Source organism: Melospiza melodia, chromosome 3, assembly GCF_035770615.1.
Source record: "Melospiza melodia melodia isolate bMelMel2 chromosome 3, bMelMel2.pri, whole genome shotgun sequence".
In the NCBI taxonomy this organism is placed as follows: Eukaryota; Metazoa; Chordata; class Aves; order Passeriformes; family Passerellidae; genus Melospiza; species Melospiza melodia.
In genome coordinates this window covers 140,203,304-140,216,769 of record NC_086196.1, presented here as the reverse complement: position 1 = coordinate 140,216,769, position 13,466 = coordinate 140,203,304, and the positions used below count along the sequence as shown (strand labels likewise).

Sequence of the window (13,466 nt, the reverse complement as noted above, 5' to 3'; positions counted from 1 at the left end):
CCGTGCCAGGTGCCCCCTGTCTGTCTGTGCCAGTCGCCCCCTGTCCGTCTGTCTGTGCCAGCCGCCCCCCCGTCCGTCTGTCCGTTCCAGCCGCCCCCTGTCTGTCTGTCTGTCCGTGCCAGGTGCCCCCTGTCTGTCTGTGCCAGCCGCCCCCTGTCCGTCTGTCCGTGCCAGCCGCCCCCTGCCCGTCCCTCTGTGCCGGGGCAGCTCTGACGGGGCCCTGTGCTGCTGGAGCGGTTGGGCTGGGTTCCTCGGCTGCCGGTGGGACCGGTGCTGCCGGGTTTGCTGGGGCCGTGCAGGGCTCGGTGGTTGGGTCAGGCTGGGTTTGGCTCGCTGGGAGCGGCGCTGCGGGCTCCAGGCTGTTGGGCTCCGGGGGTGGTCCTGTTGCCTTTGGCTCGCTGGCACCGGGGCCGTCCCGCACCGGAGGCGGCCGTGTTGGGCTTGGCCCGTTCCGCCGGGACCGGCGGTGCCGGTGCTGCGGGGGTCCGGGTGGGACTGTTTGTGCAGCCATTGTCTCGGTGCTCTTTGAAGACTCTCCAGTTTCCTTCGGCGGGGCAGGTGGGGTGGCCCGTGGGACGAGCCCGGCCCAGAGGGAGGAGGAGGAGGAGGAGGAGGAGGAGGAGGAGGGGGGACGGGCGTTTTCCCCGCTCTGGCTCCCTGGGGCTGAGCAGAGCGAGCCAGGGTCCCGCAGCACTGACACGGCGCTCCCGCAGCTGGCAGCGCCGCGCCGGTGCCGCTCGGGACGCGCTGCGGGCTCCGGTGCGCCCATGCGGCCGGCGGGACAGCGGCGGGACAGCGGCGGGGACACAGCGGCGGGGACACGGCGGGGACACAGCGCTCGGCATGGAGTTCACGGCCATCGACTACAGCATCTTCGCGCTGCTCCTCGTGCTCTCCTCCGCCATCGGGCTCTTCTACGCGCTGAGCGGCGACCGGCAGCGCACGGTGCAGGAGTTCCTGCTGGCCAACCGTGACATGGGCTGCCTGCCCGTGGCCCTGTCCCTGCTCGCCTCCTTCCAGTCGGCCGTGGCCATCCTGGGCGTGCCCGCCGAGATCTTTCGCTTCGGCACCGAGTACTGGTTCCTGGGCTGCTCCTACCTGCTGGGGCTGCTCATCCCCGCGCACATCTTCATCCCCGTCTTCTACCGCCTGCGCATCACCAGCACCTACGAGGTGGGCAGGGACACGGGAGGGGACGGGGGACACAGGGGGGACACGGGAGGGCACAGGGGGGAACATGGGGAGGGCAGGGGGGGCACAGGGAGGGCAGGTGACGCGGGAGCACAGAGCGCTCTGCAGTCAGGTTCCCTGGCCTCTCTCCTGGCAGTACCTGGAGCTGCGCTTCAACAAGACCGTGCGGATGTTGGGCACCATCACCTTCATCTTCCAGATGGTCAGTGGGGCCGGGGCCGTGGGGCTGCAGGGTCTGGGGGGCTGGCTGTGGGGCTGGGGCCGTGGGGCCGGGGCCGTGGGGCTGCAGGGTCTGGGGGGCTGGCTGTGGGGCTGGGGCCGTGGGGCTGCAGGGTCTGGGGCGCTGGGCACAGCTCAGCACCGCTCTCCCTCCCCACAGGTCATCTACATGGGGGTGGTGCTCTACGCTCCTGCCCTGGCCCTCAACGCAGGTAGGATGGGGACAGGTGTGGGGCCATGCTGGGGGTGCTGCCCCTCACCCCAGTAATGTCCTCTGCTACCTCCAGTGACGGGCTTTGACCTCTGGAGCGCCGTGCTCACCATGGGGCTGGTCTGCACGCTCTACACCACACTGGTGAGTCCCTGCTCCCTGTGCCGTGCCGTGCCGTGCCAGGTGAGCGCTGCCAGCCCGTGCTGACGCTCCTGTGTCCCCACAGGGTGGCCTCAAGGCTGTCATCTGGACAGACGTGTTCCAGACGCTGGTGATGCTGGCGGGGCAGGTGGCCGTCATCGTGGTGGGCGCCTGGCGGGTGGGGGGCATGGCCCGAGTGTGGCGCGTGGCCGAGCAGCACGGCAAGATCGCCGGCATCGAGTGAGCCATCCCCGGGACCCTGGGCTGCCATGGGGGCACCTGGGCTGCCATGGGGGCACCTGAGCTGCTCTGGGACCCCTGGGCTGGTCTGGGACACCTGGGCTGCTCTGGGGGCACCTGGGCTGCTCTGGGACACCTGGGCTGGTCTGGGACACCTGGGCTGCTCTGGGACACCTGGGCTGGTCTGGGACACCTGGGCTGCTCTGGGGGCACCTGGGCTGGTCTGGGACACCTGGGCTGCTCTCGACACCTGGGGCAGCTGGGCTGGGGGAATGGGACCCTGCAGTGCTGGTGTTGCCCACCCCTGTTACCCTCTTTCCCCTGGGGTATGGGGAGGCAGTGAGGACCCTCAGCATGACCCCCCCCGTGCTCCCCACAGCCTGGACCCCAACCCCCTGGAGCGGCACACCTTCTGGTCGCTGTCCGTGGGCGGGATCTTCATGATGCTGTCACTGTATGGGGTGAACCAGGCGCAGGTGCAGCGCTACCTGTGCGCCCGCAGCGAGCGCGAGGCCAAGCTGTGAGTGAGTGGGGCTGGGCTGGGCCGAGCTGGGCTGGGCTGGGCTGAGAGTGGGGCTGGGCTGTGAGTGGGGCTGGGCTGGGCTGAGAGTGGGGCTGGGCTGTCCGTGGGGCTGGGCTGGGCCGAGCTGGGCCGGGCCAGGCTGGGCTGGGCTGGGCTGGGCTGGGCTGTGAGTGGGGCAGGGCTGAGAGTGGGGCTGGGCCAAGCTGTGAGTGAGTGGGGCTGGGCTGTGCCGGGCTGTCAGTGGGGCTGGGCTGTCAGTGGGGCTGGGCTGGGCTCCCCCAGCCGGGGTGGGCCCCACCAGTGCCCTGTCTGACGGCCCCACGGCCCCGCAGCTCCTGCTACGCCGTGTTCCCCTGCCAGCAGATCGTGCTGTGCCTCAGCTGCCTCACGGGGCTCGTCATGTTCGTGTACGACCTGGAGCACCCGCTGGCGCCCGGCCATCGCCCTGCCTCCCCTGACCAGGTGGGCTGAGAGCCCCTCGCGTGTCCCCCGCTGCCCCGAGCCCCGCACTGACCCCCCTCCTGCCACAGCTGGTGCTGTTCTTCGTCATGGACGTGCTGCGGGACCTGCCGGGGCTGCCCGGGCTCTTTGTGGCCTGCCTGTTCAGCGGCGCCCTCAGGTGAGTGCCGGCCCTGGGCGGGGCTCAGGTGTGCTCAGGGGTGCTCAGGGGTCCCGGCCGAGCCCCCTCCTGCTCCCTGTCCCCCACAGCACCATCTCCTCCGCCTTCAACTCGCTGGCCACGGTGACCATGGAGGACCTGGTGCGGCCGCACCTCCCCGGGCTCTCGGAGTCGCGGGCCACGCTGCTCTCCAAGCTGCTGGGTGAGCGATGGGGGTGCCCGGGGGGCAGCCGCGGGGCTGGCGTGCTGGGGGGGGGTCCCCAGCACTGCCCTGACAGCCCCCTCCCCTCCCCAGCTCTCGGCTATGGGCTGCTCTGCCTGGGCATGGCCTACGTGTCCTCCATGCTGGGACCCGTGCTGCAGGTAGGCACGGGCGGTGGCACCCCAGAGGGGTGAGGGACCCCGGCCCTGGCGCCCCAGAGGGGTGAGGGACCCCCGGGGTCCCCAGGGCACGGGGCTGAGGGCCGTGTCCCCACAGGCAGCCATCAGCATCTTCGGCATGGTGGGGGGCCCGCTCCTGGGGCTCTTCTGCCTGGGCATGTTCTTCCCCTGCGCCAACCCCACCGTGAGTGCCCTCACCCAGACAGTGTCCCCGGCCCTGCACGGCTGCGTGGGGAGCTGTGGGGCTCCCCAGTGCCCTTGTCTGTCCCTGTCACAGGGAGCCGTGGTGGGGCTGCTGGCCGGGCTGGCCATGGCCTTCTGGGTGGGCATTGGCAGCTTCCTGCAGAGCGCAGCGCGGGCCGGCGGGGTGCCCCCGGCCAACAGCACGGCGCTCCCCGCCGTGGGCAACCTCAGCACTGTGCTGGGCACCACGCTGCTGCCCCCGACCTCAGCACCGCCCCCGAGGTGAGTGCTGGGTGTGCGGGCTGGGTGTGCGGGGTCTCGGGTGGGTGTGTGGGGTGTGGGGTGTGGGGTGGGTGTGCAGGGTATGTGGTGTGTGTGGGGTGGGTGTGCAGGGTCTCGGGTGGGTGTGCAGGGTGTGGGGTGGGTGTGCAGGGTGTGAAGTGTCTCAGGTGTGTGTGCAGGGTCTCAGGGGGGTGTGCAGGGTCTCGGGTGTGTGTGCAGGGTCTCAGGGGGGTGTGAAGTGTCTCAGGGGGGTGTGAAGTGTCTCAGGTGTGTGTGCAGGGTCTCAGGGGGGTGTGAAGTGTCTCAGGTGGGTGTGCAGGGTCTCAGGGGGCTGCTCCACCCCTCCTGCTCACACCGTGTCCCCCAGCCCCACGGGGCTGCAGCGTTTCTACAGCCTGTCCTACATGTGGTACAGTGCCCACAACTCCACCACCGTCATCGTGGTGGGGGTGCTGGTCAGCCTGCTCACCGGTGAGTGCGGGGTGCTGGGGGGCTGCCCCGGTGCCCCTGCCCCACTCACGGCCCTGCACCCCCAGGCCCCACGCCGGCCGCGGCCCTGGACCCCCGCACCATCTCCCCCGTGCTGCCCTGGCTGCTCTGCTGCCTGCCCCCCAAACTCCGCCACTGGCTCTGCTGCGGGGCAGCCGACCCTGCCCAGGTGAGGGAGAGACCCCCCCCAGAACCCCGGGGAAAGGGGGGACATGGGGGTACCCTGTGCCCCCCTGTGCCTCCCCTGTGTCCCCCAGGCCCCTTCTGCCCCTGCTGCCCCCCTGTGCCCCCCTGTGTCCCCACAGGCCCCTGGCCATGGGGACAGCTCGGAGAAGAGCCACGGGGTGCCCAACGGGCTGTCCGCCCCCGGCCCCGAGCTGCGAGGGGACGAGGGACAGGGCTTCGTGCGCAGCGCCGGCGCCCCGCTCTACGCCGTGCAGGAAACCTCCTTCTGACAGCCCGGCACGGGGGTCCTGGGCACCCCCTGCCCTCCGGGGCATCCTCACACGGCCGGGGGTCCTGGCACCCCCTTGGAGCACCGCCTCGGGACGTGCCCGCGGTGCCGAGGAGCGGCGGGACGCTGCTGGGCTGCCCCGCCCGGGGCTCTGGGACCACGGCCGGGGGGTCGGAGCGGTGCCCCCCGCCCTGTGCAGGCCGGGACGTTGTGTGGTGCCCCCGGGCCAGCCACGTGCCTTACACACCGCTCCGGGGCCGGGGCTGTGTGCCCTCGAGCCCTGGCGCCTGTCTTTGTGTTCGGTGTTCCCCAATAAATGGTTCTGGGGCTCAGGCGCTGTGGGGTCCCGAGGAACAGCCCGACGCTGCCGTGTCCCCAGACACGGGGGGATCCCACCGTCCCCCACAGGTGCCCCATGTTCACAGTCACTGGGGTCCCCATGGGGCCACAGCACGGGGGTATCCCCAGGTTTGGGGGTCGCACTGCCCCCCGGGAGCCGCCATTTCCCCCAGCACCGGGCTGTCCCCGCTGTCCCCCGGGATCCCCGGTCCGTGTCCCCCCCATTCCCGGGCTGTCCCCCCGGGATCCCCGGTCCGTGTCCCCCCCATTCCCGGGCTGTCCCTGCTGTTCCCCCGGGATCCCCGGTCCGTGTCCCCCCCATTCCCGGGCTGTCCCTGCTGTTCCCCCGGGATCCCCGGTCCGTGTCCCCCCCATTCCCGGGCTGTCCCTGCTGTCCCCCCGGGATCCCCGGTCCGTGTCGCCCCCATTCCCGGGCTGTCCCCGCTGTCCCCCCGGGATCCCCGGTCCGTGTGCCCCCCATTCCCGGGCTGTCCCTGCTGTTCCCCCGGGATCCCCGGTCCGTGTGCCCCCCATTCCCGGGCTGTCCCCGCTGTCCCCGCCCCCCGTGCCCTCGTGGCCGCGCCCCCCTCCCGGTTAGCCACACCCCCGGCGGGTGGCGGGGCGTGACGCAGCAGCGCGTGACGTCACGGCGCGCTGACGCCACGTCCGTGCCATGGCGCCCCGGCGTCCCGCCGAGCTGTACCGGGCGCCGTTCCCGCTCTACACCGTGCGCCTGCACCCGCGGCGACCGCTCGCCATCACCGCCGGCGGCGGCGGCGCCGCCAAGACCGGCATCCGCAATGGCGTGGTGCGGGGAGCGGGACGGGGCTGTGGGGACAGGGGCGCGAGGGGCTGAGGGGGCGGAAGGACCCGGGTGTGTGGGGGCGTCTGACACGGCGGGGCCTCGGGGGTTCGGCTGTGGGGCCGCGGCTGTGCAGGGCGGAGAGGCCCGGGTGTGTGTGGGGGCCTGACACGGCGGGGCCTGAAGGGTGCGGGTGTGCGGGGTGTGCGGTGCGGAGGGGCCCGGGTGTGTGTGGGGGCCTGACGCGGGGAGGTTCTGAGGGGTTTGCGGGGTGCGGAGGGGTTCGGGGACGGGTCTGACCCGGCGGGGCCTGGGGGGTTTGCGGTGTCCGGGCCGCGGGTGTGCGGTGCGGAGGCGCAGGTGTCCCGGGCAGCCCCCGCGGCCGGGCCGTGACCGCTCCTCCCGCCGCCTCCTCCCGGCCCGCAGCACTTCCTGCAGCTGGAGCAGATCGGCGGGCAGCTCAGCGCCTCGCTGCTGCACTGCCACGACACCGAAACCCGCGCCACCATGACCATGGCGCTGGCCGGGGACGTCATTGCCGCCGGGCAGGACAACAGCTGCCACATCCTGCGCTTCAGCCTGCAGGAGCCCGAGGCTCCGGGCGCGGCCGGCAAGGACGGTGAGACGCTGCTCCGTGTCAAGTGCTTGCCCCGGGGCTGTGCCGTGCCTTGCGGATGGCCCGGAACTCCCCTCCTGCCTGCCTTGCATGCTGTGGGGAGGGATGAAGGGTGTTGTGGAGATAAGGCATTCTGTGAACAACCCCGTGCCCACCCTGGGTCTCCCCTGTGCCTGCCCTGAATCCTCTCCCCTTGGGTGCCATGGGGCAGGATGTGGGGTCTGTGGGGTAGCTTGGGCATGGGGCACTGCCTTGAACCCCTGCCTGTCTGTCCTGAACCTTCTCTGTGCTTGCCCTGGGTACCATGGTGAGCTTTGGGGATGGGACACTTCCCTGGGGCTCCCCTGTGCCCTCCATCCCTGGATGCTGTGGCCAGAGTGTGGGGGGCTGTGGGGTGCTTTGGGGCTGGGGCACAGCTGTGGACCTCCCATGCCCACCCTGTGCCTGCCCTGGGTGCCGTGGGGCAGGGTGTGGGGGGCCGTGGGGCAGGGTGTGAGTAGCCGTGGGACTGTGGGGCGGGCCGTGGGGATCCTGGGTGCCGTGGGGCAGGGTGTGAGTAGCCGTGGGGCTGCAGGGCGCTCTGGGGAGGGCAGCCCCGGTCAGGCCGGTGCCAGCCGTGTGCCCCGCAGGCAGCGGGGACAAGGGCCCGCGGCGGCGGCGGGGCGGCAGCGGCGGCAGCGGCGGCGGCGGGGCCCAGGGCGCGCAGGGCCGGGCCCGCGAGGTGAGGGTGGAGAGCCTGCAGCGGGTGCGCACCGACTTCAGCCCCGACGCGCTGCAGAAGGCCGTGCGCTTCAGCGCCGACGGAGCCCTGCTGGCCACGGGCGGCGCCGACGGCTTCCTGCGCCTCTGGGAGGTGGGCACGGCCTGCTGGGGGCACGGCGGGGCTGGGGGCACGGCCTGCTGGGGACACTGGCTGGGCAGTGGGGCTGAGGGGAGCCTGGTGAGCCAAGGTGGGCACAGGGAGCTGGGAGGACGTGGGAAGGTGGGGAGATGTAGGGGAATGAATGGATGTGGGCACAGTGGGTTGAAGGGCAGGCATGAAGGAGCCAGGGTGGGCACAGGGAGCTGGGGGGATGTGGGGGAGCAAAGAAGGGGCATGGGGGAATGGATGTGGGCACAGAGGATTGAAGGGCAGGCATGGGGGAGCCAGGGTGGGCACAGGGAGCTGGGGGGATGTGAGGGGATGTGGGGGAATGGATGTGGGCACAGTGGGTTGAAGAGCAGGCATGGGGGAGCCAGGGTGGGCACAAGGAGCTGGGAGGACGTGGGAAGGTGGGGAGATGTAGGGGAATGGATGTGGGCACAGTGGGTTGAAGGGCAGGCATGAAGGAGCCAAGGTGGGCACAGGGAGCTGGGAGGACGTGGGAAGGTGGGGGGATGTGGGGGAATGGATTTGGGCACAGAGGATTGAAGGGCAGGCCTGAGGAGCCAGGGTGGGCACGGGGACCAGGCTGGGCAGGGGGAGCTGGGACAGACCCAGAGGAGCAGTGGCCGCCGTTGCCGTGCTGATGGCAGCGGGCGTTGGGCAGGGATGGCTGGATGGGCAGCGCCTGTGCTCACCTAACACTGCTCCCCATGGTACCACGGCAGGGCCTGGCCCTGCCCGGTGCCCACACCAGCTCTGCCCCTGCAGTTCCCCAGCATGAAGAAGACACTGGAGTTCAGAGCCCACGACGGGGAAATTGAGGACATCGCTCTGGGCCCTGACAACAAGGTGGGTGTCAGGGGCTCCCCAGCTCCCTGGGCCCGCAGGAGAGGGGCCTCAGACCCCTGTGCTGTGTGCAGCAGGTGGTGACGGCGGGCAGGGACTTCCAGTGCTGCGTGTGGCAGCAGGACCAGCTGGTGACAGGGCTGCGCTGGCACGAGAACCTGCCTGGCATCCCCGACAAGGCCTATCGCTACCAGGCGTGCAGGTGAGGGCTGGGCACGGGGCTGGGCAGCTCAGAGGGCTGGAGCTGGGCACTGAGGCTGGGCATGGCACTGGGCAGGGGCCTGGGGCCGTGGGCATCAGGGCTGGGGCTGGGTCATGGGGCAGGAGGTGGGGAGGAGCCATGGGGCTGGGAACGGCCGCCCCTGGCTGCTGCCCTGCCCTGTCACTGTTCCTGCTGGGTCTGTGGGAAGGGGTCTCCTGGGCTCTGCTGGAAGCTGTAGGGGGCTGGGCCTAGGTGCAAACTGGGACAGTGGTGCTGGTGAGGGGCTGCACCCCACGTGCCCCATTCCCCCCGTGCCCCTCTCCCTGTGGCAGGTTTGGGGCCGTGGAGGGGTTTGGGGCCATGTGTGGATGGGACAGTGGTGGTGGTGAGGGGCTGCACCCCACGTGCCCCCCGTGCCCCTGTCCCTGTGGCAGGTTTGGGGCCGTGGAGGGCAGTGCCGGGGCCCTGCGGCTCTACACGGTGCAGGTGCCCCACAAGCGGGAGCGCCGCCCCCCGCCCTGCTACCTGACCAAGTGGGATGGGAAGAGCTTCCTGCCGCTGCTGACGCGGCCCTGCGGCTCCGAGGTGGTCTCCTGCCTCTCCATCAGGTAGCCCGGGGCCGGTGGGTGCGGGCTGGGGGCCGTGGCAGCCCCCGCTCACCGTGCTCCCCTCGCAGTGACTCGGGCACGTTCCTGGGGCTGGGCACGGTGACGGGCTCCGTGGCCATCCACATTGCCTTCTCACTGCAGGTGAGTGGGGCAGGGCTGGGGGCAGCCCCGGGTTCCCCCCGCAGCCCCTCACCTCCCGTGTGCCCCCAGAGGCTGTACTACGTGAAGGAGGCCCACGGCATCGTGGTGACCGACGTGGCCTTCGTCCCCGAGAGCCGGCCCGGGCGGGAGCTGCTCGGGGGCCACGAGGCCGCCCTGCTCAGCGTGGCCGTGGACAGCCGCTGCAAGCTGCACCTGCTGCCCACCCGCCGTACGTCTGGGGCTGCCCCTGGGCTCCCCTGCTCCTCCGTGCAGGGGGGCTGCACTGCACTGCAGCCTGCGCTGACCCTCTGCATTGGGGGCTGCACTGCACTGCAGCCTGCGCTGACCCCTCCTGTCCCACAGGCTCCCTCCCTGTCTGGCTGCTGCTGCTGCTCTGTGCCGGGCTCATCGTGGCCACCATCCTGCTGCTGCAGCTCGCCTTCCCGGGCTTCCTGTAGCCCCCTGGCACCGGGAGGGACCCCCCAGCCTCCCCCCACCCCACACAGACTGTGAAGCACACGAGGGACCAGCCCTGGCCCCGCTGTCCCCGCTGGCGCTCGGGGAGCAGGCGCGGGTCAGGGAGGCCCGCAGGGCGCCGTCCCTGTGGGACCGTGCTGGCAGCAGGGCAGGGCTGGCCCGGGACAGGGCCGTCTCCTCGCCCGGGACAGGAGGGTCCTGCTGGCCCCTGCCCTGCTGCTGCCATTAAAGTGGAGCATGAAGGCAGTGCTGTCCGCGTGTGCTGGGGGAGCGCGCCTGGGGCAGGGGGCGCCGTGATCCGGGACGGGTGTGCCCTCGGTGTGGCACGGGGGCTGGCTGTCCGGGGCTCCGGGCTGGGTGTGCGCTCGGGGCCGCTCAGGCACGGCGGCTGGCTCTCCGGGGCCCCGGGACCGTGTGTACCGGCACGGCCCGACCCGGTGCTGCTGTGGCGCCGGGGGTCGGTGCCGCTGGCCCGGCCCGGCTCTGCCCGGGACCGTGGGGGCTTTGGGGGGTCTCACCCACCTGCGTGGCCCCGTCCCTGCTGTGACCACGGATCCCGGGCCCGTTTGGAGGGGCAGGTCCCGGTTACCCCGGTGCTGCCCCGGGGCACCTGCGTGCGGCCGAATCCCGGCAGGGCCGGGCCGGGCGGGGCCGCTCCCGGCCGCGGTGGCAGCGCCGGGACGTGTCGGCTACGTGGCCCCGGGGCGGGGCGGGCGGCACCGACACGCGAACGGGGCTGCGTGAGTGGGCACCGGGGGCACCGGCGGTACCGGGCTGGGCTGTGCGGGCTGGGTGCGTACCGGGGGCAGGGGCAGTACCGGGCTGGGCTGAGTGCGTACCGGGGGCAGGGGCGGTTACCGGGCTGGGCTGTGCGGGCTGGGTGCGTACCGGGGAGCACCGGCGGTACCGGGCTGGGCTGGGTGCGTACCGGGGGGCACCGGCGGTACCGGGCTGGGCTGGGTGCGTACCGGGGACACCGGCGGTACCGGGCTGGGCTGTGCGGGCTGGGTGCGTACCGGGGGCAGGGGCAGTACCGGGGTGAGTGCGTACCGGGGGCAGGGGCGGTACCGGGCTTGGCTGAGTGCGTACCGGGGACACCGGCGGTACCGGGCTGGGCTGAGTGCGTACCGGGGACACCGGCGGTACCGGGCTGGGCTGTGCGGGCTGGGTGCGTACCGGGGGCTGCGCTGGGTGAGCAGCGCCCGCCGGTGCCACGCGCTCTCCGTGCCCCGCGCACCCTCCGGCCGTGCCAGCGCATCCCCGCCGCCGTGCGGGAACCGGGGCAGCTCCGGAACAGCCCCCGCCCCTCTCCCGGGTTCCCACGGGCCCGACCCCGGCAGCGCCAGCCCCGGCCCGCTGTTCTCGAGCCCGCTGTTCTCGTCCTGCCGCAGCCCGAGGCCGCGGGATGAGGAACCCGCCGGTGATGCTGCTCCTGCTCCTGGTGCTGGGGCCGGCGGCGTGGGCTGCCCCCAGGGCGGGCACCGACAGGTACCGGGACACGGCCGAGGGAAGGCAGAGCTGTGGAAGTACAAGGGGAGGCAGAGCTGTGGGGCACAGCCAAGGCAGAGCTGTGGGGAGCACACAGCCAAGGGAAGGCAGAGCTGTGGGGCACAAGGCAAGGCAGAGCTGTGGGGCACAGGGGAGGCAGAGCTGTGGGGCACAGGGGAGGCAGAGCTATGGGGCACAGCCAAGGCAGAGCTGTGGGGCACAGGGGAGGCAGAGCTGTGGGGCACAGGGAAGGGAAGGCAGAGCTGTGGGGAGCACACAGCCAAGGGAAGGCAGAGCTGTGGGGGCACTGCCAAGGCAGAGCTGTGGGGCACAGGGGAGGAAGAGCTGTGGGGCACAGGGGAAGGGCAGAGCTGTGGGGGCACTGCCAAGGCAGAGCTGTGGGGAGCACACAGCCAAGGGAAGGCAGAACCGTGGTGTTTCCGTGGCTGCAGGGGCACAGGGGGAGCTCAAGGTGGCCATGGCAGGGGCAAACACGGGGGCCCGAGCTGCACAGCGAGGGCTGGGACCCCTGGATCTGTGGGGGCCGTCGGTGGGGAGCATCAGGCCTGGTGGGCAGCCCCAGGGCACAGGGGACCAAGCCCTGTCTCTCGGCCAGGCCTGAGCCTCCCGTGGCCACAGCCGTGGATCCCCAGCCCGACCCGCTGAGCCTGGAGCCGCCGGCCCTGCTGTGAGTGCCCGCCCTGCCCTAGTGTGAGTGTGAGTGCCCGCCCTGCCGTGAGTGCCTGCCCTGCCCTGCCCTGGTGTGAGTGTGAGTGTGAGTGCCCGCCCTGCCGTGAGTGTGAGTGTGAATCCCTGCCCTGCCGTGAGTGTGAGTGCTTGCCCTGGTGTGAGTGTGAATCCCTGCCCCGGTGTGAATCCCTGTCCTGGTGTGAATCCCTGCCCCAGTGTGAGTGTGAATCCCTCCCCTGGTGTGAATCCCTGTCCTGGTGTGAGTGTGAGTGCCTGCTGTGAGTGTGATTTCCTGCCCTGGTGTGGGTGTGAATCCCTGCCCTGGTGTGAGTGTGATTTCCTGCCCCAGTGTGAGTGTGAATCCCTGTCCTGCTGTGAGTCCCTGCCCTGGGGACCCCCCCCCGGCCCGGGGCTGAGCGTGGGGCGGGGGGCACAGCCCGGGGGTGGCAGGGACAGTGCCCAGCCTGCCCTGCCGTGCTCCCCCAGGCTGCTCTGGAGCGCCGTGCAGAGCCTGGGGCCCCCGCAGCAGGACGTGCAGGCCATGACACGGGAGCAGGGTAAGGCCATGGGGGTGTGATGGGGGCTGAGGGGCTGGTAGAGCCAGGGACCCCAGCCCCACAGCCCCCTGTGCCCCACAGCCCTGCTCTACCTCTTTGTGCTCCACGACCACGACCAGAGCAGGCGCCTGGACGGGCTGGAGCTGCTGCAGCTGCTTGGCACGGTGCTGGCACAGGCTGGGGGGCAGCCAGACCCCGACACGGTGGGTGCCAAGGGACGGCTCCTCACGCCCCCCCGAGCCCTGGGCCCAGCCCTCATCCTGATCCCCACCCCTGCAGGTGGCTGCGCTGGTGGACAAAGCCCTGGCAAGGCAGGACCTGAATGGGGATGGGCTGCTGGACCCCTCCGAGCTGCTGGACCCCCCCGAGGCGCCCTTGTCTGGCCAGGACAGGGGTCCCCCAGGCCAGCCCCCACTGGAGCAGCAGGCAGGGCTTGGGGCTGTGCCTGGGGAGGGCACTGAGGTGCCAAGGCAGGACCTGGGGTTGAAAAGCCCAGGACAGGCAGCCCCTGAGGCTGGAGAGCCCCAGACTGGAGTGTCGGAGGATGGAGAGCCCCAGACTGGAGTGTCTGAGGATGGAGCCCCTCAGACTGGAGCCCCTGAGGCTGGAGAGCCCCAGGATGGAGCCCCTGAGGCTGGAGCCCCCAAGCTGGAATCCCTCGAGGTGGAATCTCCCAATGCTGAGGCCGTGGAGGCAGAAGTCGTCCCTGGGGCCCAAGCCCCCAGTAGTGATGCCCCAGAGGAAGAGGAAGCCCCTGAGGCTGAAGGCCCTGAGGACGAGCAGGCAGCCCCAGCCTGGAGGGACCATGGCGAGGGGTAGGCAGAGGGGCTGTGGGGTGGGTGCAGTGCCCCGGCTGCTCCCTGCCCTGCTCAGGGCACAGAGGGGCCGGGGGATGGCCCTGG

General features: G+C 71.6%; 3 protein-coding genes across 4 annotated transcripts; all 3 read left to right on the top strand.

The window, feature by feature from the left end:
* Positions 1–781: 781 nt before the first annotated feature.
* On the top strand, positions 782–5,265 carry SLC5A6 (solute carrier family 5 member 6). Its single transcript, XM_063153292.1, has 15 exons — positions 782–1,173; positions 1,328–1,393; positions 1,571–1,622; positions 1,698–1,765; positions 1,848–2,002; positions 2,382–2,522; positions 2,858–2,987; positions 3,056–3,144; positions 3,234–3,346; positions 3,440–3,507; positions 3,623–3,709; positions 3,803–3,990; positions 4,358–4,461; positions 4,527–4,648; positions 4,785–5,265. Exons 1-15 carry the CDS (start codon positions 844–846, stop codon positions 4,932–4,934), a joined length of 1,863 nt encoding a protein of 620 aa, XP_063009362.1. The 5' UTR covers positions 782–843; the 3' UTR covers positions 4,935–5,265.
* Positions 5,266–5,932: 667 nt separating this feature from the next.
* On the top strand, positions 5,933–10,069 carry PREB (prolactin regulatory element binding). 2 transcript variants are annotated; one of them, XM_063153551.1, is made up of 9 exons: positions 5,933–6,080; positions 6,501–6,693; positions 7,320–7,543; positions 8,324–8,404; positions 8,479–8,603; positions 9,038–9,211; positions 9,280–9,352; positions 9,422–9,581; positions 9,716–10,069. In XM_063153551.1, exons 1-9 carry the CDS (start codon positions 5,946–5,948, stop codon positions 9,808–9,810), a joined length of 1,260 nt encoding a protein of 419 aa, XP_063009621.1. In that variant the 5' UTR covers positions 5,933–5,945; the 3' UTR covers positions 9,811–10,069. The 2 variants fall into 2 exon arrangements, with proteins under 2 accessions (XP_063009621.1, XP_063009620.1); XM_063153550.1 differs by having other exon boundaries at positions 8,476–8,603.
* Positions 10,070–11,234: 1,165 nt separating this feature from the next.
* On the top strand, positions 11,235–13,383 carry CGREF1 (cell growth regulator with EF-hand domain 1). Its single transcript, XM_063153400.1, has 5 exons — positions 11,235–11,317; positions 11,934–12,005; positions 12,494–12,564; positions 12,646–12,767; positions 12,844–13,383. The coding sequence occupies exons 1-5, from the start codon at positions 11,235–11,237 to the stop codon at positions 13,381–13,383; spliced, it is 888 nt and encodes a 295-aa protein (XP_063009470.1).
* Positions 13,384–13,466: the final 83 nt, after the last annotated feature.